Genomic DNA, 25,803 nt, shown 5'->3' on the forward strand with positions numbered 1-25,803 from the left:
ATAGTTGTAAAACGGTTTTAAACAGTAAACGGCTGAAATTTGTTTCATTAATTCAAATGTTGATCTTCCGGCTTCATTTGTTTTGTTCAACAACTCTGGTCTGAATGGTATTTATGATACATAACGCCTAAAGCTATACTAGGTATAAAAAAATATTCCTAGGTTAACAGTTTGCATAAGTCCAGGCGCTCAGTAAAAGCTTTCCAGAGATTTTATTTGTTTGTATTAGTCATCGGTGGAATATTTCGATGAAGCTTTCTCTACTAAAAATTCTTATTTTTCAAATATATTTTAAAATATATTTAAAATAGTGACAAATTTCAGTTAAATAATTTTAGCTTTCAAAATGAGAGCAATAAGAATTGGAATCGAAGGGGAAATTGATCAATCGGTTAAATAAAGGCATGTATAAGTGCTCTGAAAATAATCATTGAATGTAGGCGCAATATTTCACCTGTTCTCTAAATAAATGCTACAAAAGTATCATCCATAGATGAAAGGAAGCATTTTCCACCCGTTCTGAGAACAGAATTGTAGAACGAATCTCAAACGTTTCCAAGTATTGCTTCAGAACAACTAAAGTTCAACCATCGAACTCTTCAGTCGATGCGACCAATCTTGGTTGAGTATATTTTTATAAGAAGAAAAATGCCGATGGGGAGTAAACACATCGTTGCAACGAGAACATTATACCGCACAAGCAATAGCGTTGTATCGAATGTCAAGACGTGCACTTGAAGGCTACCATCGTTATCGGAACGAGGGGGGTAACAACTCAAACCATTCGAATGGCTTCGCGCGAATTATGATCGGACGGACGGGCGGGCGGGTTTGGTGTTGTTACTTACCTGCGCAGCAAGGACGTGTTGTGTTTGTCATGCTTCCGGGCGAGATAGAGCAGCCGCTTGATGAGGGTAATGAAGAGCAGAACGAACAGCACCACGAACAGTGCCTCGATGACGACGAACAGCACAAAGCCGAAGGAATCGGACGCGTGCCACCAGTGCGCGGGCGATTCGACCATCACGTTGTACACGAGCGGCGTCGAGGTGGCGCACAGGATGGGCAGAAACCAGCTCAGCCCAATGCTGCCCGAGATACCGGTGGCCAGGTTGGTGGCGGCAATCAATTTGCGGCTCGGGCCGTGCAGCTCCGTCGTCACCAGGACGGTGATGGCGACCAGGGTCGAGGTGCTCAGCAGCAGAAAACCGGACAGCAGAGCCATCACCAGGGCGTACCATTCCTGGAACGGTAGGCGAGAAAAACACATTTTAACCTTTTCTGTTGTTCGCCATAACGATGCTTGTGTGTGTGTGCGGGAAACATTTTCCGTTCGTGTTGTTGACCACCATCACTGTTGCCACGAGAAGATCACAATTTTCTTTTCCTAGAATAGAACAAAATGCCATTCGAAAGTGACAGCTTCTGTGGGGAGCAGATTGTAAACCCGGATCCTGTTGCATACCCCCCGGATTTTAACGCTAGGGACAAAGTATGATGTCTCAAATGGATAGCAAATGCAATGTCATCTATCCCAATTAGCTGCTATCTTAATGTATCGGACACAAGACGCACGTGTACAGTCTACGCATCAACTTCAACACCACGATGGTCGATAATTTCCTACCAAGCAGTTCGCCAAGTGTACATTACCTTTCTCAAACCGTCCAGTGGGACATTTCACGGACGTTTAGGTAGGTCAAATTAGTAGCTCCTGTATCATGATCCGGTAGCACTCAATTAATTTCTTCATGATAAACGATGACTGGTGATGCTCTCAGCGCGGCATCGTGAATGGAGTTTTGTGGTTTTGAAGCAAGCGTTTCGAGAGATTGATGAACATTGAGAGTAGCTCTGAAGTGGGATTAGCTAGTTAAGACGGACGAGGAGCCGTGTAAATGCTATTTCCCACAATGCTTGCTTGCCGGTGCAAGTATGTGATAACATGGAATTTGTTCTCGATTTGCAGCAGTCAGCGATGAGGATGTTCGTCAGCGCTCCTAAGTTCGAAATCCTAAATCAAGCAGACAGCCGCACAGTTCTGCGGTTAAAATAACGCTTCCCGGAAGGATCCGGATATCGCGCCGTCAAAGGAAAGCGATCGTTTGATATCTCCATTTCCAACATTTCATAGTTGACATCCAACATTTCAATAGACAATCGTTCATTGTAAATTTTCAAATATTGGTGCAGGTAAGTTCCGATCTGTGAAATTTTATTGCGGTATCAGGATACGTTTGTAAATTTCCACGAAAGCCAAGCGTGGCATAGTTTGTGCGATAAAATAGCGAAATTTTGCGTCACTTTCTTGTAGTCATATCACAATAACCTTATGTCCTTTGGCAGCCTCCTGGAATTGGTTATCAATCACATGAAAATGAAATTTGTTGGCCAGTTACCTTGGTGTACGATCGGCAGAACAGGGGTTGGGCACGATCGATGAATAGTTGGGTTGCGGCAATGATGAAACACGTTCATTCAAAGCACTTTCCCCATCAATCCGGTGCACCTGTCCGAAATGGGAACCATACCGTACTACCGAGCTTACAACACATTTACGGTCGGTGACTGTTACAGGAAAGTTTTCTCCACATAAAATGAGGGTTCCACTTCAAGGAAAATGATTTGAAAAATGGGAAAACTTCCCCCCCCCCTCCCTCCCAACGGGTGTGCGTGCCACGTATGTGAGGAAGGGGTTCTGCTGGTTTTGGGGTGCAAAACAGCGGAACCGAGCAGAGTGGTAATGTTTTATGACGCAAATTGAGTGAAAATGGTAGATTTATAGGCCAAACAAGGTGTGGAAAATGAGATGGCAGCGTCGATTTGGAGACATCAAATTACTCGCTGGTATTAGCCCGGTAGAGGGCCTGCACAAAAATTAACATATAAATAGGGCCATTTAATTGAGTGGTAATGGAGAGTTATCATTTTGGACGCGGTCAAAAAGGTTTGTGAAGCAAGACACGCTGTGTATCGATAAGTGGAGGTGCTATTAGCAGGAAACAATATCCTTTTTAGGTGACATAAATAATTCGAGGCATTTGATTGCTCTGAAAAAGAAAGTTTTTCGACCTTTCTTCTAGGTGGCACACAGAAAATGAAACAGTTATAAATTGCAAGAGGAAAAAATCAACAGCAAACGCAGCAAAAAAAGCCCCTCCATAGGGTTCACTTTTGTGAAATTCATAAGCAATATTTGTCAGCCGGTGCATCCCCAGTTTTTGTTTATTCTACCATTGCTGCTTGATATGTGACTTTGATTCAACTTTTTGCTTTCAGTCGTCTTTAAACCAAAAGCAAGTACGCTGCAGACGGTACGGTAGAAGCCGTACGCTTCTGAGCAGTAGCAAGATCGTCCAAGATAAAGCGGATGACATGTCACAAGCTGCAAAGCTCTGCAACGAGGACGGATAGAAATTGTGAGTGAAGTCAAAAGAAGAATATGCTGTTTTATTTATTTTTTTGTTAAAACAAACATGACAGCAAAAGGTGACGTTAGTACGCGGGCACGTTCATACTCTAACGACAATTCGTTTTGAGAAGATATAAAACGTTTAAGCGTAGCAGCATGACGAATGATGATGTGAAAAACGGTGCAAAATACACGGATGCAACTGTGCTAAAAACGAAAACGTGCTTTTTGCGTTTCTATTCGCTCGTGCTGTTTTAAAATCGAAGCGCTAGAAAAAGGAAAATAAAAGTGTAACAAAAAGGAAAAAAACCAAAAAATGGGATAGTAGTATACTTAAAAAGTAGAAAGCATAAAACAGTACAATAATATGAATAACAAATTATGCATTGTTGTGAAAAGGATAGAATCGGTAAGATCTGATGGCACTTTTTGTAGAAAAAGAGGTGGCTTTTTGAAACTGGTAAAAAATGTTGATATCATTGATAGAAAAAAAATCCAAATGTATTTTATATCATCTTTAAATGATATAACCTTGTATGTAAGCATTTAACTACAAAAAAAAACAACGAATCGTGTAAATATGATCTTTCCTCCGACTTCGTTGAACGTACCACCTTCACCATAACGCCACTAAACGATAGTTAAATGACTATTTCATCTACCCATTAGCCCATTGTTTTGTACTACCAGCGTGTGCTCCTCTTTTCAGTGGAGTTGACGATGATAATAACAATGGCTGGTTTTGTGGCACCAGCTGGTGCAACCGGTGCATCATGGTCCCATTGTAATGCAAGTGGTTTTCTTGTTTGCCTGTGCAACGGTGTCAATGCTAACCTAGCAAGCTTGTAAGAGGCAGCCTGCGAAAGGATGCAGTTTCCTCTTATGAAATCGCACACAGCCCAACCGGTCTGCTGCTGTTTGGATAATAAATAAGCAAAATTTATTGAAGGAATGAGATGTCTATGGGCACACCCGCAACTAAATAACTCAAGCTGTGGTAAAGAAAGTGGGCTAGAGGGCTCAGTTACATCGAACGGTGACGGTGTGCAGGAAGAGAAAGGACGAAAATGACGATTGGTTTTTGATGTATGTGTGCAATAGGAAATCTGGTGCGCTTGTTGACTTAAGGCCAGGTCATTGCCGGTGGTTTGAAGCAGGCTTAGGATTGATTGTTTTACGGACTAGTTCACATCATTTGATGTATGTTGAGAAGAGAATGCAAGCAGGCATATAAGTAGTGCTAAATTATAATGCATATGATATACTTTTGTCATGATTTTTGAAACAAAATAATGTGAAAATTTAACATGTTTAGAGTTCATAATAATAAAAAATGCTACTATAAAAAGCAAAAAGAAAATGATAAATGAAATCAATAAATGATTTTTTAGGAAATCATATGGCGTATTACTGTTTTATCTAATTTTGCCGAGTAACTTTTTTTTTTATTTCAGGTTACAAAAGATACATAAACCTGCGATTAAAGTACTTTTTATCACACTTTTTTTTCTTATCCTTAAGTCACATTTCTGTACCGTGCTTGTGTGGATACTAGCGTTGTGTTATTGAAAAATCAACCTTTATTAAATGATATTTCAACATAAATAGTCCTAGACAACCTGAAAGCAAGTATTTGTAATTGCCTGAATTTATTATTTGGAATTTTAAGCAGCAATTAATAGATGTTGGAAATTACAATTACCCACACATTTATGAAGATTCCCCAACTTATGTATATTTTGTAAACGACTTTTCGAATAAAATTGATCCATTTTCCACAATACTTTAAGTTAAAATAAACGATATAATGGATTTTGACTCTTCCACTTGGAAGAGTGTACAGTCTTTCTCCGATTTACGTGTTTTTTTAAAATTTGACAATTCTTACGTTAAATTGGCACATTTTCCTTCAACAATTTCTTCAAAATAAATTTTCAGTTATGCTAAAAGTTTGAAATCGCAAAATATATACAAATAATCGAATCTTCTATACGAATTGTATGAAATCAGTGAAAATGCACTTTTAAAAATTGAATTAAATCATAAATAACTTTTTATCATCCTTATTTTGGCTAAAAAACCTTTTCATTTGCATTTTGTGAGGGTTTATGCGAGATACAACGTGTTAGTTTTTCAGCGCAGTTCAAGTTGATGCCTAGGCAGTTGTATAGTTTTGTATATGAGGGTGTTTGTAATGGTATCATTTTATATAAATCTAATTTTATCTAATCTACTCTAAATCTAAATCTTAAAACTAATATCTAATTCAAGTCTATTTTTAATGTAGGGAAATTCATGTTAATCAAAGAGGTTTCTAATCATATCAAAATGCGATGCTTGGCTAGTGGTTCGAATATGTATCGTATTGTGATAAGCTATTTCATCTAGGCTTAGCGTATTTCCTTTGTTATATAATTCAATTGATCGAATGCCGTAGGGTTCGTTGAGTACCATCCTTAAAATTTTGTTGAGACTTGCTTGTAGACGCTTACGATGGGAATTTGCGCAGTCATTCCAAATAGTAATTGCGTATGTTATGGCAGGTAATATTATGTTTTTATAGATCGCTAGTTTGTTAATCTGGGAAAGCTTAGATCTTCTATTAATGAGTGGGTATAATTTTTTGGTAAATATTATACATTTAGTTATAAGGTTGTTTATATGATCTCGAAAGAGTAGTTTTTGATCGAATATTATTCCTAGATATTTAATTGTGTTAGACCATTCGATGGTAGAGTTGCCTATTTTAATATTGTTACCTGTCGGTCTAAGAAGTGCTGTTTTCATTCTATAGGGAAATATTATTGCTTGTATTTTGTCTTCATTAAGTTTCAGTTTCCACTCCTGGATGTATTTGGTTATAATATTAACACATTTCTGGGCCCTGTTTTTGAGTTCGTTTACAGTTCTTCCCTTAACTGCTATGGCCGTATCGTCGGCGAAGAGAAATAGTTCACAATAATGAGGAAGAGGTGGTATGTCTGATAGGTATATCATGAAGAGTGTGGGGGCCAGAATACTTCCTTGTGGAACTCCAGCCGGAATGATGGTGTTTCCAGAGAACTGTTTACCTAACGAGACTCGAAAGGATCTCTGGCAAAGATAACTCCGAATCACTTTAATGATGAAGGTTGGAATACCCTTGTTGATCATTTTTGAGAGCAGCCCATCATGCCACACGTTGTCAAAAGCTTTTTCAAAGTCTAGCATAATGACAGCTGTGGACCTTGCATGTTGTTTGTTGTGCTCGATAGTGTTGCGCAATCGAACTAGTTGGTGTATAGTCGAGTGACCCGGTCGAAAACCGAACTGTTCGGGAGGAAGGATACGCAGTTCATCAATTATCTCTCTCAATCGCCAATGAATGAGTTTCTCGAAAAGTTTGCCTAAAGCCGCTAGCAAACTGATGGGTCTGTAGCTCGCTGGTTTTGTCGGGTCTTTCCCCGGTTTTAGAATAGGAATGACTTTGGCGCATGTCCAACATTCTGGGAAATAGCCAAGCTCCATGCACCTCGAGAATAAATTTGCCAATAGTTCTAAAGCACGTGTGTTTAGCTTTTTGAGGAGTAGGTTGATGATGGAATCAAAGCCTGGTGCCTTCATATTTGACAATGTTCTCAGCGTAGCTTTAACCTCGTTAACCGTTATTCTGGTATCTGATGGGATAGTTATCGTTGGTTCATCAAGACTATGAACAGTAGAAACAACAGAAACTTCACGGTGACTGTTAATGTTATTTCCAATTTCATGAGCACTAACGAATTGTTTAGCAAGTGTGTCGGTTTTTACTGTAGCCTCTATCAGCGTTTGACCATTGACAGTAAGCGGTGGAATCGGTCTTGGTTTTTTTGCACAAACTTTGGCTATTTTCCAGAAAGCATTAGAATATGGTTTAAGCTTTTCTAAATGGTTTGCAAAGTTACGGTTGCGAATCTCATCAACTTTGAAGGAAATTAATCTACTTAGAAATGACGCTTGCTGTTTAAAAATGATATTTCCGGTTCGCTGATGTTGCCGTCTCAACATATTTCTCTTACCGATGAGTTGCTTAGTCTCTGTATCGAGTTGGATTATCTTGTTCCTGATTATAACTTCAGGTATACACTCTTTTTCAGCAGTCTTTATGGCCCTTTCTAGAGTTTCGATAGCCTCATCGATGTCGGAAGTTGTTTGTACTTCCGTGCTAGCGATGTGTAGGTCAATAACTTGACCGAATCGAGCCCAGTCAGCTTGATGATAGTTGAAACGCTTTGTTGGTGGATGTATAACTGCGCTGCTATCGATTTCGGTCAGTACCGGAAAGTGATCCGAATTTAAGTCATCAATTGTTATCGGTTTGCTGATAGTGGTATTAGTTATGAAAAAATCAATTATACTCGGGTTTCCTCGGTGTGGGATATGGGTGTAGCTGTCTGGGTATTCAAATGTAAAACTCCCGAGTAGTGATAATTCTGAAAGTATTGCTCCATTTGTGTTGTTTTTGACATTACCCCAAAGTGTGTTTCGAGCGTTCAGATCAGCTCCAATTATCGTACGGGTATTGGTATTAAGCAATGTTAGGAGATCTTTTTTGAACAAAGGTGCCGTACCGCTGGAAGGCGAACATTGTTTAGGACAGTAGGCCGATATTAGATTAAATTTTCCAGTTAGCCCTTCAATTTTAATACCTATTGCCTCGATGACGCTGGTATTGAAATGTGGGAGTAAACTATGTTGAATCGATTTCCTGATTGCAATCGCTACTCCACCTCCTCTTGTTTCCCCCGGCCGATCGAGTCTGTGTATGATAAAGTTTCCGATGAAAAGGTTCAGATCCGGTTTAAGAAACGTTTCCACCAGAAGTGCAATGTCGATGTTCTGTTGGTGAAGAAAGTCATTCAGTGGTATAGCTTTGGCTTTTACCGATTGGGCGTTCCATATTATAATTCTTAGCTTATCCATAGGTGATGATAAGTTCACCTAGAACGGCGATTTGATCGGCCTTTGTTTTGCAGGCACGGAGCTTTGAACTCATTTCTTTAAAAATTTGCAAGAGTGTAGTTGTGTCGTGTAAGTTTTCGTTTTCAGTGGGTATCGGTTCAGGAGCCACTTTCTGTGCGTCAATCAAGCGTTGAGCCAGGTTGTACTGGAATCCCGGCGGCACTTGCATGGCGTGGTTTTTTTTGAGGCAATGCGGAACTGGACGGAGCAGAAGACGGCATGCCTGCGGAGGAAAATGCACTTGTGAGGAGAGATCCGGAGGAGGAGCTCTTGGTTTTTCGGCAGCAGTATGGTGTCTGTGGCCGCGCTCATTCGCCAGTTTGCGTATTTGTTGATATTTGGCACGCTGGGGGCATTCCACATCGCGCGCTCGATGATTGGCTCCGCAGTTGGCACATTTTGCAACTGTACTTTGAGGATTGTTTGCGTTACAAGTGTCAGTAAAGTGGGGTTCCGCGCAGATCGCACAACGGGGAAGGATGCGGCAGTTACGGGTGCCATGTCCGAAACCTTGGCATCGCAGACATTGGGTGGGACCTTTGTGGCCGCCTCGGTAGGATTCCCACTTGATGATTACCGATTGGATCGTTCGTACTAGTGTTGGGAATTTCGTTAAAAAAAGGAACGGAACGGAACTAGTTCATTTTTCAAAAGAACGGAACGTGAACCTGGGGTGCAAAAGAACCGACCCAGAGCTTAGAAGCCAAACTGTCTTCCAGGGGGGGGGGGGGGGGTATCATATCGGACACCAAATCTAGATGGGTTCAACCTATTCCCAGTAAGCTGTACCAGCTGTGCTAATATAAAGCATGCATTTATTATCTACCATTTTTTAAACTTTTTATATGCGACGACCATTTTCGGTCAAAGCCTTCCTGTACCACTAATAGGCTTGGCTATCAGTAACTTATTAAATGCCCATAGCAGGATAATCATCCCAGTGTATGGGGGCCGATGTTATTGAGTGCTACGAGTTGACGATTGTATCACGAGATTGACTAATTATTTGAATTTCACTTACTATTTAAAACAAATAGTTTTTTCACACAAATCGTTTACAAGATCACAGCACTCAAACGGTTGTCGAATGGAACAGAATGCTTCAAATCGAATGGCCAAATATTGGAATCATGCCGAGTGCCAAGATCATGTGGACATCGTGGCATAAAAAATAAATACATTTTATTTTTCGTTGTCCATACTCGCATATCATAATACATCTTTTCCAACCCGTTCTGCCATATGAGTATTAATTTAAATTTTATAATAGTTATTTGTCTAGTTTAGACTAGCTAAATTATAACAAAAAGTAGAATAGATGTTACAAATTGCACCATAATACCAAATGCAACACCCTTTTGGTTTCACTTATCACGATTTTTATATACGATACCCGACGAAGTGCGATGAATATTCCTGTGAGCATGGGAGAGTGCACAGGCAACACATACTGTATGCGAGAAAGAGTGAACAGTTATCTTGCATGCAGCAAGCAACAGCCGGACAAAGCCGGTTTTTTCAAAGAACGGAACGCACGAACGATAGCACCTTGCTAACAATATTGAAGCGGCAAAGACCGGAACGGAACGGAGTGAACAGAAAGAACGAATTGAACGGAACGGAATGAACGGAAAGAACGGAATGAACGGAAAGAACGAAATGAACGGAACGGAACGGAATGACGGAATGAACGGAACGGAATGAACGGAAAGAATGGAATGAACGGAACGGAACGGAACGAACGGAAAGAACGGAAAGAACGGAATGAACGGAACGGAACGATTTTGTATGAAGGATCGGAACGGAACGGCCTACATAAAGAACGGAACTTTTTACTAGGTTCGGACCGGAACGGCCAACACTAGTTCGTACAGCTAGTTCATGTTCATTGAACACGAGCCTCGTTTGAAGTGGGCAAGATAGAGCTGTTGATGGTAATTTTGGTTTGTTTCATCTCTTCTCTTGATGCGATGAACTTCCGTTACCTCTAGCTTATAGCTGATTATAAGTTCATCTATGATATCATCTATTTCCATTAGTGGGAGACCTCGAATGACAGCTTTGAAGGGTCGATCCTCTTTCAAATCATGCGTGAAGAACTCAGCTTTTTGCTTTCGAGCATGTTGATTATTGTACGATGATCAGCAAGATTTTTTGCGAAAATCTTGGTTCCTATACCACTGAGTTGAAATTCAGCGTATAGATTTCTAGCTTGCAGCTCCGGGCGTAGGGAGGCAAGAGACAGAGATTTAACCACAATAGGTGGTAATCTTGTATTGGTTTGTGTGGTTTGCTTCGGGGAAGCAGATGTTGAGGCACCATCGTTGACGATGGGTTGAGCGTTTTGAACGCGCTTTTGTCCTTTGCGATGAACTTCGAAGAATTCACCAGTATCCATACTAGTATTGGTAAGAGCCTCTCTTTCTTCCACACTGTTTACCACATTTATTTTGGAGCGTTCTCTCGAACTCTCGCTGTTCGATCGCGATCGGTTTTGCTCATTCTCTTTTCCTCTGTCTCTTCTCTTCATTGCGCCAGGCCAAATGGCAATACTATCTCGAAGTTGCTATTGTAGGTGTTTGTCGTACGCGCGCAGCAACCGAAAAACACGTCCGAACTGTTCGACAGCTCGTACGCAACTGTCTAAAAAATCTGCTATTTGACTTACGCAAAATTTTGAATTTCGCGAATAGCCCTGGAACGCATTATGCGGGTAACAAGCGTAACGGAAAGACTGTATGGTGTATTGAGATTTGACATATGACTCTTTAGACTTCGTCTCAAAGCAAGGGGACATTTTTTCGGTCCCAGATACAGTCGTTTGGCGGCGGTCCCCCGTGGTTGAAAATCGCCTTATAGTATGCAATACGCGTGACAAAATTAACTGAATTCTGGTTATCTTTAAAGCTCATGCATGTATTAAATAACTTATATAGCTTATGAGTCACAATACTAAAAAAAATCAATAAACCAGGAAGCACACCATGCATCTTATTCATTACAATGAATGGGTTCAACATTATAGCATACGCCTCGTTAATCAAACTGAAAACACGCTGCCTCAGTCAGAAACGAGAGGCGTAATTAATTTTCATTCATAGCAGCACCAAGCCAAACTCAGGTCGGTCTCTGCTCAGAGAAAGGGGCAGCGTAACGTGCGCAACACGAATGCTCGTCAGTTGAATATTAAATTTTCATCGAGACCAATTTAATGTGTCAAAAGGACAGCCCAGCACACCATGGCGGACTGCGGGTGCTTCCTTCGGGATTTTCCACCCAGATTAGCATGTCAACGACATGCTCAAACGGAACCGGATCGATTTATTGACTTGCAACGGCACTTGAACCGTGACTGCAAGCGAATCGTAAGTAATTGACTTTCAATCACATTTATGCAACCCACGTCTGCCGGGGTCAACTACGCTGTGTACGGGTGCATCCCGATATGTGCGTGATGAAGGGCTTTAATTTATTTATCTATACAACGCCTCGAACCGACGCACTTCCCCCCCTCTACGATGGGCATGATAGATCTTTATGTACTGCCGGATAGATCTTTGCTTACTGCTGCTACCACTTCTTCAGGTGGGTTATCATAACAGGCAACTACTACTAGTTCACCGTGTTGGATGCGAGACATATTTAATAAGGTTAATTATCATCCGTATGAGCGTCTGGTCTGGCCGTCTGCTGACCGGAGGCTGAAACTGTTTACCGAAATGAACGCCGGAAAATCTCATAAACCGAATGGTTGGGTTGGTGGGAGGATAAGATGCTCTTTGATGGCTTTATCACTTCTGGCTGACATGCTGACGCAGAAATGGTACGTACAAGCGCAAAGATTAAGACGTCGCACGGCAGAACAGTGGTCGAGAGATTAGAGGTAACAACGTGGGCAGCTTGGAACAGTTCGCTAATTTCCTGTAGCTTTTAGGGATTATCCGTTTCCGTTCGATGCGGTAATTGATAGGTTTTTGATTGAAAAGCATCGACCGGGGATGGAAAGTCTTGCTTGGATTGAGCGAAGGTTCAAATGTGGCTGACGCAGTAAGAGACATTTGATGGTACTTTGTCAAAAACATGATTTGGTTATTAATAGCGTACACCAATCGCTGACCTTTCTTTTGATGAAATGAAAATAAATAAATGAACAGATTGAAAAAAACCATCATCAATTGAATGGTTATAGACGTTTCTCACCATAAGGAAATGTACACATGCAAAAGTAACAAAAAGATCATTTCATTAGACGTGTTTAGTTCTATTTTTATGGATCACTGTTAAGAGGTTGTAGTTTTTTTGTTTGTAAAAAGTTATGAAATAACACAATACTCCTGAGTTCTTGCTTATTTTCATGGTTATAGTCAAGGAGTGCGTAGGAACGAGGTCAAGTTCAAGACCAATTAGCCAAAATTGGTTTGGCCATCTTGGATGCTTTTTGACAGCAGAAAGCCCTGGAAAACTCATCAAACCCTAAAACCTTTATTATTAAAAGAGGCATCAATATATTTGGTGAAACATTCAATAACCAATTTACAATTTTCTTATGATCACCAGACCAATTTATCATTTTTATCACAATAAAAATTTGAATCGAAAAGGGCTCTTAGATGTCAAACTGTCTGTAACGAACTTTTGGTTATAGTACTTACACTTTTTCCCGGCTTTCACTCAGTTTTCAATCTGAACAGCATTATTCAAAACTTGCCAGATGTTTTTCAACAGCTGTCATTACTTGTGACAGCTGGGCTGTTAAAAAACCTCACGCGATTGTTGAAAAACGCCGTTTATATAAGAAACTAACCCTGAAAACAGTGTATATGCCTATTGTGCTATAAAGAATCTGCAGTCACAAGTTTTTTGAGCATTGTAATAAGTGTTGGGGCAGGTTACAAATACAAGTAAGAAAAAAGTATACTGGAAAAATATGTCAATTTAATTTAGTAACCTATTGAAAATGAAAAATTACACAATATATTTCAAAACGTATAATGTAAACAGATTAAGAAAAAATGTCGCGCAAACGAAAATAATCTACTCCCTGCTGCAATGACATTCAATAGTACGTAAAAAAGAATAATGGAAAAAAAACTTCACAGGTGCTAAAAAAAAGCTCATAATTACCTATGTTCATTATATGTTATTTTACTATTAAAAATAAAACAGTAACAGTATGACTCGCAACAATGTAAAACTCAGCATAAGAACAAAAAAAGGCAATCAACCGTTTAAGCTAACAGCGTGCGAGGGACCGTGGTAAAAGTCATGCCCCCCGGGCGAAAAATGAGTCCACATTTTGCCGCGAGTGAAATATGCAATCGACATAACCGTTTCGGTTTTATGGAACGTACAGACCAGGAACGTGCTTGCAAAATGCATCCACATTCGCTCATATCACGTACGATGGTGTGCGGCAGGGGTGCGTGCAACAGGCTTAAACGCCATCGTCGCGGTCCAGCAACGGCATAAATTATGCCGCACGTTATTTATTTATGAATGCGTGAAACATCATCCGTTATCCGGCTCGTCCCTTGGTGTTTTTTTTTTGCTTCTTCACCAGACCAATGACCAATATCTCCAACTACCTTCGCCTGCATGGTTTGCTCGTTTTTCATTGCCGTTTTGCAGCAAATGTTACCTCCGTACGGGGCTCGAGCACCAGTTGATAAAATGGTCGTCGATCCGGATTTTCGGCCTTTTAGCATGGCGGTGGTCCTTTGACAATAAGCATGCGTTCCGTTTGCAGTTGCCAGAGGGCCAACGGTGGTCACGTGTTGTGACACGTGTGAGTGCATCATCAATGTGTGTTGTCGTGCACTCGATGTTGGGGATGATGGGGGGAAAATAGCTCGCGAGAGAGATGGATGGTTTTTTGCTGATCTGCGAATTATCTCGTACGGATTTCTGTCCCTTCTAAAATTGGGAGGAAAACTGCAAACGGTAACGTTGTTTACCCCTAGTAGGTTATCTAACGTTGCCGAATAACTCCAGTGCCGGTACGCAGATTTTCTGCAAACACAAACATTCCTTCGCGAGACGCGTTTACATCGGTTACATTTCGAGAGAAGCATTGTAAGTTTATGTGCATGTAGGTATGTTTTTTTCCTCTTTTCCACACTCATACGCGAAACAGGAAAGTGCATGTCTGTGCAGATATTTGCCGGTTGGAAAGCGATGCCGATGCGTCGATTCGAAACCGATTCAGCGCTTTTATGGTCGCGAGATGAAGGTAGTGGTGCGCTAATGTGCCGGTGAGGCATGTGTGCGGACTGTTGTTGAGCATTCCCCGACGCACATTGAAATGCAGTGTGGTAAAAACCGCACGTTTCCCAGTATTGGACATTACTGGGTCTCATTATACATCGGAAAATGTGTTTCATGGAATGAGTTCATCCCCACCTGATGGAATGGGATTTTTCTCTTGAGTTTTGAAAATTTGCTACCATCCTATATCGGCAATGTAGGAATTAGCCCACGACGGAAATGGATGTTTCTCTGCGGATGTATTTCACAAGTGAATTTAAGTCTCATTTCATTCGTAGATTAATCGGTCATACCTCTCAGCTCAAAATTAATTGAAGAGTTAATTTATAAATTCTGTTAACTGTGCCTGTCGCAAATGGATAAAGATTTACATTATTGATTAGCTTATTTCATTTCATTTCATTTCATTTATTTAATACAATATCCGCCATCAAGGCTAAATATAATAGACTTAAAACTAATTTAATTTAATTTAGCTTGTGGACAAATTACGTTTAATGCATGGTTCAAATTCATAACACATCACGTATAATGGATCCATATAGTCAAAACGCGTTCAAGGGTTCCCAAATCCTGCAAAACGAGGTGTTCTAACCCTTTTAAAACGAACGAAGTTCAGATCAAGAAAAGTAGCTCAGGATAATGAAGGTGAGCGGTTTTGTAAATTTATGATAAATATAATTATGTTCACGATTGCCCGAAGTAACTTTAAAAAAAAATTACTGGGGATCTTTATTTGACTAACTGGAGAACTGCTAGACTAAGACTAAAGCTAACTTCTGGATTCGGTGCTATTTAGCTAGGCCGGTGTTCTCGGTGCTGCCAGGTTTGCCGGTCACGTTGCCATCCACGTTTATGATGATCATGTTGCCTCGGTCCGTCTGAACATACGACACTACACCTGGTCGTGGGAACCTGCTTCCAGTGGAGTTCCCGTTGGAACCTGACTCCGCGCGTGGAGTGACATCAACGGCGCGCTTGCGACCGTTTTCTTACTCAGCACCTATATCATAGCGCGTAGCGCATGTGTACATATCTATATACTTTGTGCATTGCTAGAACGTTCTTGGAATGACTCAATGTCAAGTAAAGTGCAACGGCGTAACCGATCGCGTTCCGGTAACGGCGACTATCAAGTCACGGATACGTACTCCAATACCAGTACGACTAATGAGCAGAAAGGAATTTTCATGGAAATAATATTACCAATCCCACGAGTTAGCCGTATGTGAAGATTGCTAATCGGTTGATTATCTCTGTGCTAGACCGCGCTGGCGGCTGGCGAAATTGCCTAAGGTTTAGTATAATACATTTTTCAAAGCTGACTTCAAGCAAGTTTCTAGAACTTCGCATGAATAGTGAGTTCAATATGATCTTCGGTTCCCACTTGATCTGTAGAGTTTTTGCTAATTGACAGGATAGCTTTGCATCAGCAGCTTATAATAGATGATTATCTTCCATCGTATACTGCACGGGGCCGTCTTATAGACCTTGAGCCATTTGCCGCAAGGAGACGCACAACATACAGTGCCTTTTCATCGGTGGTCATTTCAATGGTGCCATCGACTCACTGTCTCTGTTGTCCCGCATTATCTCTCCCGCAACATTTACGCATTATCTCTGCAGAAAACTCGGCTTCGATCCAGTGCTGGTCGGTCAGACCCTGTGATCCGTATGCCGGCGGAGTCCAATGCTAGCTCCGATGCAATTGACTTTGCAATATATTCAGAGCTGTTCAAATATACGGCCTCAGCATAATTTTTCGATCGAAAAAATGCCATGTACGCACACGCTAACCTGACGGCATAAGTATTTCTTTCATACCCCTACAAAAATTCGATTCCCATCAAGTTCAGTATTTAGCGTAGGCAAACTTTTTTTTTAAATAATTAATTAATGATTTTTTATCACCATAAACATTGAAAAAGAATCACAACTTTTACCAATATGCTTTTACATAACGTTTCAAAAAATAGCAGTACTTTATGGCCTTTTTTTGAAATTCGATAATCTCCGCAGCAATAATCTGCGTCAAAACTTTTGTAGCATAGTCCATTTTGCTCGTGAGCGCCAGTTATAAAAAAAACGGTAAAATGAACCACGGCACATGAGTCCATGGCAAAATGAGTGTCAAATGATATCAACACAACAACCGGAGCGATCCAAGTTTTTCGATCGAAAAATGGTGCTGAGGCCGATAGATACCGGCTCATGCTATGGCCAATGTAGTGCTGCATATTAATATTACTATCACTTATCAATCACTTGAATTAAATAAATAAATAAATAATAATAATAATGATAATAATAATAATAATAATTATTATTATTATTATGCGGTACGTGCAGATCAAAGGTAAGTGCGAGTGATATTTACACGATACAAACAGCAGTGGAGTTTACTATTCTGCAGCACTCCAGAGATTATTTATATTAAACGAGTAGCATTTATATTAAGCATATTTCCAGTCTCACTAAGTAGGAGCATATTTCCATCTTCATCAACGGCCTAGGAAGTCCGAAAGTGCCAAGCTTGCAAAGCATCCACGTTTATGATGACTTAGATCGATTGAGTGTGGACTGCTATCGGAAACGAAATCGCTATCGTTTTAATGTCCTCACGTGTTGCGTTACTTGCAGTTCGATAACCGATAATTTCATTTCATTTCATTTCATTTATTAATACAATATCCGCCATCAAGGCTAATGCAATACATTAAGTTTACGGGCTCTCAGAGTACTAGCCTCAACGTAGAAAGAAGCTATACGTTAACTTACAATCTAATTAGCATTGTGTGTCGATTTGTATTAAACGCTCTATTTTTATTTTATAAAAATCAACTAATTCATTTTTCATTCCATCATTCAGTTAAATATAACCTACTTTATCTTTTAGACTAGATGTAGTATCTGCTTTAAAACTTGTTTGTCTATATGCGGGTGGATTTCATTTTTAATTATTTCTACCATATTACTGCTGAATAGCTTGATTAATTGTTTTCCCTTATTGTTATTTATTCTAAAGTCTGGTTTATCAATCTATCGAACGGCAATACTCTAATTTTGAGCTTTTGAGCTATTTCACTGAATAGTTCTCAATTCCTCTTTCTCCCTCGACAATCTTTTAGTTGAATGTTGTTAATTGTTTTTAACACAGCCGCATTTTTCACAGTTATGACTGTTGGCTAAATTATATTTAAATTTTAACTCCTGAGTGCATGCTCTTTCATCGGCCAACAAGTACATAAAGCTTTTTTGTTGCGAATTCAGTTGTTTACCATTTAGGAACTGACTATTGATTTGTGAATTATGCTTGCTGTTGGTTTTTGCATTATTGCAGTTGATAGATAAGCCATTTCTATTCTTATTGTTTTCATGCATGGATACGATGGTAGAATGTCTGAGATATCGGGTGGGTTAAATTATGAGATGAAAAATTATCTATAAAATTATGACGCTTATGAAAATTCACTTAAATTACGTTACACGTTCAGCGATCACTTGTACTCCACCATCACCGTGCTTTACTGAATTATTCCGAAAATCAACCCACACCCATTGCGCCCGCAGTTTGCGAGAAGTACAGTTTGCAGCTTGTTGACTTTTGAACGCGCTCATTCAAGCGAAGCTGTGCTTGCCTTTAGCGTGACGTGATCCGCACACTGCATGAGTGTGCAATTTATGGCAATTCAATGGAAACCCCTGACAGGGTAACGAATTTTGCTGTATGCGCGTATGCGTGTGTGTGTGTTTGTTCGTGCTCTCTGTGCACCCGGGCGCATTTAGCGCTAAAGGAAGCACATTATCCTTCCGGTAGCGACAAATGTCACGGAAACTCTCCAACGTGGAAGTTCTACACTTGAACCCTGCGCTGCCCCTGTGCTAGCAGTGGAGAGGTGTGAACGCATTCATTTTCGAGCGATTATGGTTGTTTAACAGTGTCATTGCATACTGCTACGGTGGTGTGAGAAAGCCCGGTCGGAGCGTCCATTTTGCGCAACAGTAGCATTAGTACTACCGTCCCCTTACGGGGGGATTGTATTTTGTGCAAATAGGAATCACTTCGCCTACAGAGAAGCTTGAACTGTAATCTAACTTTAATTATCTTTTGGGGACAGTTGTGAGCTTGGCGCGAAAGGGGCACAACAGATTATCCGAGTTTAAGTGCATTATGATGTAATTTGGTAATTTAGCTTTGAAACATTTAATGCTTGCAATAAGTGATTAGGAAATTAAAACAAAGTCACAGCATAATTTTAATTCGTAATTAGAAACAAGCGATGAAATTTGGAAAGCATTTTTTTCATATGTAAAAAAAACACACTGTTCGATGGAGACGCCCGGTACTTTTGAAACGTATAGAAATGTAAATTAGGTTCCATCGCACCGATTGCGTCGGATTGCGTCAGCAATTAAAAACTCTTACAAAAGACAAACTGTGTCCAACGCATCAGCCGCTACCTACGGACCGTAGCGTTAAATGAAGAGAGAAGCCTTTCGACCCGGAACACATCGGTGAACTGCTGCTGTCAGTCCGTCACTGTGGCGTGCGACGGGAACTTCTCAGTCACGGGAGCAGAACGGGTTTTTGACTTTCGGCAGCAGCAATCTGCACCTCGCCACCTCACAAAGGTTGAACGATCGTTCGAGGTCACATTCAAGTTAAAGAGTTTCTGCTCGATTTGCTGCCACGGTTGGCATGCTGTGGATAATCACGGTCTGAGCTATGCTAAAGTTCCTTCTCTGCTTGCGATGTGTGTGGGGCGGCACAGGGAGTGGAGAAAAAAAAAATACATACCACAATCAACCCAAACAGCCAGCAAGAATCTGAAACCGGGGCCCATCCGCAGCCGGTTGCTGCAAGTTCATTTTTTAAAGTGAAAACTTTGAAAGCCTAATTGAATTAGGAAAATTCTCGGGCGATAAAAGTGGAAAAGTTTGGCCGGCGGTCCGCGCGTCTGATCCAATTTCGTCAACGCCAAACCAAGCAATGCCGTTTGTGGTTTTTCTTTTGTGAGGCCGGGAGGGGGAATTAATCGACAAACAGTGGCCGGCCGGTTAGGTTGTGGAGCCCGAAAGGGTGGATTACCTTGTCGGCAGCTTAAAGTTGCGAGAAGCTGTAGGTTTTGTGTTTTGAGGAGTGAACTTTTTGCGTAAATTTGGCGCTTGAAATTATAAAAGAATAAATTAAATTCCTTTCCGGTTAGTTTAACACATAAGAGCAATCTTATGGAATGTATAAAATCGGAGCATTAGCTTTCCAATGGAAGCTAGAATCGCAAAAAGCTTTCAAATTAAGTGTGCGCCTTAAGATATGTTTCTGTTTGAAAGAACAAATAATAAAAACCATTGCTCAACAGCCTGATCTACGAATGAATGAACAATGAATTTGAAAATGACAAACAATGATAAAATTCATAGAATGATTCCTATTAATGATCATTTCTGCTTAAAGAAGCACGAGCTTTCCGTTTGCCTTTAGCAACATTCTAATTTAATTTATTGTCTCATTCCTTGAGGCTTTTCTGTTGCATCGCTCTCATACCTGTCCACACCGTCAACTGCCCCGACAGTTGAACGTGTCTACGGCAAGATCTTGGATAGAGAAGCCGAAGGAAAGGAAACCCACTCACAGACCACTTGACTTCGACAAGCAAAATGTAGCAACATTGTCTCGCAACGTCTCTATTTTTTTTTGTTTTTGTACCATTACGTTTGTTCGAAACAACGTACTGTGGAACACCTTCTCGAATGAATAGCCCACTTCAAACGATACTCCACTCGGTTCCGCTCGCCATTTGAAAATGGAACGCCACAAAGCAAGAGGCAAACAAGAGGGTTAGTGCACACACCACTGGCCGAGATTTCAAGCCGTCTAGGAGGCAGCACATGTTCGTCCATTACTCCGCACGCTCTTCGGAACGGAAAACCCGTGCGAGGGGAGGTGTTGTGCAGGTTTGTTCCGATGATAAGTGAATTGTTTCGCTTAATTGATTGTAATTTGTTGAAGCAGACGTACACAATCGTTCTGCTGAAGTGGGCGGATAGTGCACTTGGGCGGCAATGTTTTCACCGTGCTGGATAAATGCCGCACAGGCAAGACATACAGGGTGGAAGGGATTGAGTGGAAAAAGAGTGTTGTTCTCAGAAGGGGAGAGAGTGAGTAAGAGAACCATTTGAAGCGATGGTGAGCCGAACCTTAAGACGGAGCAAACATGTTTATTAACGAGGCTAAGCGGAACTAACCAAACATTGTCTGTCTAAGCCCATGCCCCACAAGACACGGGTAGCACCCCTCGTCGATCCGGCCACACAGGCAAAGAAAACAGCTGTCAAACTAATTCCGAGCATGAAATAATGCATGCCGGTAGTGCTGCAGATGCAGTTTCGTTTTTGTCGCCGTGCCAACGCGGTGCCACGCGGGTGAAGGTGGGCTCATGAGCAATGGCACTTCAGCAGCACACGCCGCCACACGCTCGAGAAGTTTAGCTTTAGTCGGTCGGCACACTGTCGCAGCACACATGTGTGCTAAACGGACAGACGAGGCTTGCTGGTGCTGCTGTTGATACTGCTGCTGCTGCTGCTGGTGCTGCTGCGGTGCAATAACGACGATAACAAAGTTTCTCGTTATTTATAAGCATTTTATTAAACGCCAGCCGTGGTAAGCTTGGGGACCGTTTATGACAAAGTCCCGGCAGATCAGTTTACGGGGGCAAGCGCTAGATTGAGGCCGAATGTGGCGATGCCGTGCAGGGCAAGTTTGCCATGCTGCAATTTACCAATGGAAGAGCGAAGCATAAATTGTACCATCAGCAGCATGAGCAACTCGTACTGCAGACGGACATGAGACGGCATATCACAGCATGAGCAAGGGAGCAAGGGTTGAAGAAATACATGCAGGGCAACATCTTCAGGCAAAATATCTTTCAGGCTATAGCAAGTGGCGAAAGATACATTCGACTGTCACATGGGAGGAAACCCGAACGCTATGCATTACATTTATTTGAAAAGAGTTTAATAAATGGCAAATGCGTCTGCAAATCGGTTGTAAAGGATTTCGAGCATTGAAAGTTTGTTTGAAAACGTCGGCTGGGGAAAACTGTTGACATGTATAACTAATTGCATTGCAGGTTGCCCTATAGCGTATATGATAACATTGTACCATTAGTTGGTGTAGAAGCGTGATAAGAGGGAATGACACTATTGCAACAAGGAAATGTAAATCAAATATTGAAGCAGTGTACAATGTTGCTCTATGGGAAAGACGTTCAGGCAATGGTCAAGAGGATAAGTAACATAAATGTCACAGGCTAGTAATGAGTTTGAAACAAATAATTGCAACTTAGTATTGCCTGCTACGCGCATGAGAGAGCCATAGACAAATTTGCTGTTTAAAATATTTTTGTGTAAAGCTTACATTACATTCATCATTTTCGTTTTTTTAAATTAAACTATAATAGTACAGACAAGATAGCAAACGCGTGTGATTTGATAGGCAAACGCATCATTTTAAACATCGAGCTGGATACAGGGTTTTCTTAGTCAGTTTCGAAAGTAAACGTTGTTATTCCCCGCTTGCTAGATGTTAATCCACATCAATGTAATACTTCCCTTACATCATCATAATTTTTAATTTCTTCAACATGATTTTCAACACGTCTCAAGCTGAATTGAGTTTGACAGTTCTTTCTGATGTGTTGAAAATCATGTGTAAAAACATAAATTTAATTTTGAAGCAAATATACCATATGACAGCTTTTGAAAACTATATTGGGTGCGGTGAATACAGGGTTTTCCAAGTCACTTTCAAATATAAACATTGTTATTCACCGTATGCAAAATGTTGTTCCACATCGATCGGTCATTTCATTTCCATCAAAATAATTTTTAATTACTAAAGTATTATTTTCAACCCGTCTCAATCTGGATTGAGTTTGACAGTTCTTTGTTATGTGTTGAAAATCATGTGTTGAAACTGAAATTTCATGTTGAAACAAATAAACTATTTGATAGCTGTTGAAAAACATCTTGGATGTGGTGAAGAACAATGTTTACATTCGAAACTGACTTGGAAAACCCTGTAATTATGTGTACATTCGAAAGTGACTTGAAACCCTGCAAAAAATACCTAAAAACCTGATTTCAGAATCCTGGATCAATTTCAACATATGATTTTTGACACATAACAAAAAAAATGTCAACTAGCTTGAGTCGTGTTGAAAATCATGCTGAACAAATTAAAAATTATTGTGATGGACATGTAAAATCAGATTGATGTGGATTAACATACGCGGTGAATAACAATGTTTACATTCGAAAGTGACTTGAAAAACCCTGTATCTGAAAAGTAAGAATCAGTAAGAACATTCCATATATTCGGGCGTTAATTGAAATGATTATAAATGTGTTGATGTGTTGAATGAATTGGCCAGTTCGTTCAGTAAAATTGTTTTACTTTAGTTTTTACATTCTTTTACGACAAGTTATCGTCCAATCAGCTTGCTCCCCTCGTTGGGTAAGTTTTTTGAGAGGATAATTCTTGATCGCTTACAGAGCTGGGAGTCTGAGGTTAATTTTATTCGACCGGAACAATTTGGTTTTCGACAGGAACACTCAACCGTTCATCAGCGTTTACGAGTCAAGAGTTGCATCGAACAAAACAAAGCAGATTCAAAATTCACAGCTGTTGGATGTTGCGAAAGCATTCAACAGCGTTTGGCATGGTGGGCTTTTACACAAACTGGTTGATTTTGATCTTCCAGTTTATCTATTTAAAATTATTAGCAGCTACTTAAAATACAGAACATTCAGAGTGGCCTTGTGCTCTGCCTTATCTGACTCAAATCGTGTTCCAGCAGGTGTACCGCAAGGGAGTCTTCTGATCCCGTTACTGTACATCTTGTACACAATGGATATCCCTCCCCTTCCTTGTGATGGCATGCTGTTTCTGTTCGCAGATGACACTGCTATTAAAGTTAAAGGTAGGAACATGATCGAACTAAAAACCTGGTTGCAACGCTGTTTCGACATCTTTCTGAGATTTGCTGCAGAATGGAGGATCAAAATCAATCCACCCAAAACCTAGGCAATTGTCTTTCTGCATCGTTTTAAGAAAACGCTGACTCCACCTCTGAGCCGGGGCTTATTGTTGATGGGACGACTGTACCATGGTCGCCGTCGGTAAAGTATCTGGAGCTTACATGTTGAATCCGTCTTAGAAAGAGGACATCTTCTTTTGAAAAGCCTCTAACCACTGATCAGTCGTAGGTCTCGTTTAACACTTTGACCGCCGGCCTGACGTCACAGTTTGCGAGTGAGCACGTAGCGCATGACAAGAGAGCGATGAGAGCGACAATTGTTCGTGCGACTATTATCACTCTTTTGTTTCATTTCGATAAGCGGCGTAGCACATGTCGTTCTCGTTCTCTCTTTCCTACCTCATTCGTTCTCAAGAGAATCACTGAGCGTCAGATACAGAGCTGAGCGGTGAACAAAGCCGTCGTGCGATTTCATATGACGCGGCGCTTAAAGTGTTAACGCAATCAAATAAGTTGGCAGTTTATACACAGATAATCCTACCAGTTGCAACATATGCAGCCCCAGTATGAAGTACATGTGCGGAAGCTCACCTCTGTAGGCTACAAATCATGCTGAACAAATTGTTACGTATGATAACTGACACAAGCCGCTTCACAAGGAATGCAGATAATATACACCATTGCTGGTGTCCTTCCCTTCAAAGAAGAGATTCATAATCAGTCGAAAAAACTGTACAATCGCTGTTCGGTCTCGAATGTTCCTCTAATAAATAGCTTCGTCCAGGCGTGAGTAATTTAATGTAGGGTAAGCTAGAATAGGTTACATATTGAGTTAATTAGGAAAAAAATCATCTACGGATTCAAACGCCCTACCAATGTAATGAATAGAACATAACATATAAAGGAAAACTGTAGAAACAAAAACAATAAATAACAAACTGCTGTCCTCGGTCAGGGTTTTGGACGGTTCGTTCGCGTTCTTAAACTAAAGAACGATTCCTTTGAGACTCAACTAATTGTTATCGTCCATAAATTCAATGTTGCCCTTGATTAAAGGAATCTAAAATATTTGCTTTCTTTAATTGTCATAGTACGCAACACTTACTTGTATAAAAATTCCAAATAGTCAATCCTTGCAAAGAGAAACCATTCACGTCCATGTTACAACTGTAGCACCTTGCTCGTGAACACTGCGATACGATTCTGTGCAATCATCATGTCTCATCACTGTAACTGCGCTAGCTTCCGCACTAGCAAACTAACAAAAATCATTTCCGTATGTGCAATGAACTGGCAAAGTTTCATTCGTACCAAAATTTACACATTAATTGCGTGGTTCCATCCCCTGAGAAGGTAACAAACTCTTGTGCCGAAAACCAAAAGGCGCGAAATCCAACCCCTTCCCCCTCCTCCTTCCCGTTGCTGGCTAACCAGAATCACACATCGATACTTACCGGCGGGAACAGCTGCAGCAGGCCGAGAATGAATATTGCCATCGCCATCGAGGTGGCGGAACAGAATTGCATTTTTAAAAAGGTCACACAGCACCGACGCTGATACAGGATCGGTAGCATGATGGCGAAGGCGATGCACGACTGCAGGAAGCAGCAACCGCAGCTGATCACCACCAGTATCGGCCGGGTGGTTGTCTTCGGTACAGTGGGCTAAGAGAGGCGGAAGAGAGAAAGAGAGAGTGAGAAAAAAAAAGAGAAACATGAATAGAGATGTAAATGAGTCGGTTGATAGGGAAATAAGTTCCCTTGCGGCGCGTGTGCGTGTGTGGTAGTGTAACGATTGAACGTACGAAGGTAAAAGTTTACTGTTAAAAAATCCATTCGTTTTTGCAAAGTTTTTTTAGAGTTTGCTACCATCCAAATAGTGAGTATGTGTGACAATGGTGTGCTTCCCTGCGCAGCTCGTTCGCAAGCAATTGCTAAAACTCTTGCCGAACTAACTATCTGCACACACAACGGTTATATGGGAAAGGATGAAGGGACATACAGGACACACGAAAAAAAAAACAACTCTTGGCATTTTTATAGCCGATGAAAAGGAATTTCGTGGTATTTGGATGGAGCACACATAAGGAAATGGAATGTTGGTACAAAA

General features: G+C 40.8%; 1 protein-coding gene across 1 annotated transcript in view; it reads right to left on the reverse strand.

The window, feature by feature from the left end:
* LOC120900535 overlaps positions 1–25,803 on the reverse strand; it is a 199,733-nt gene that overhangs the window by 25,487 nt on the left and 148,443 nt on the right. Inside the window, exons 19-20 of the mRNA XM_040307647.1 lie at positions 25,149–25,358; positions 849–1,243 (exon numbers count right to left, since the gene is read on the reverse strand). Of these exons, the coding sequence (XP_040163581.1) occupies positions 849–1,243; positions 25,149–25,358 (605 nt within the window). The remainder of the gene's footprint in view (positions 1–848; positions 1,244–25,148; positions 25,359–25,803) is intronic.

This window comes from Anopheles arabiensis, chromosome 3 (assembly GCF_016920715.1).
Source record: "Anopheles arabiensis isolate DONGOLA chromosome 3, AaraD3, whole genome shotgun sequence".
Lineage (NCBI taxonomy): Eukaryota > Metazoa > Arthropoda > Insecta > Diptera > Culicidae > Anopheles > Anopheles arabiensis.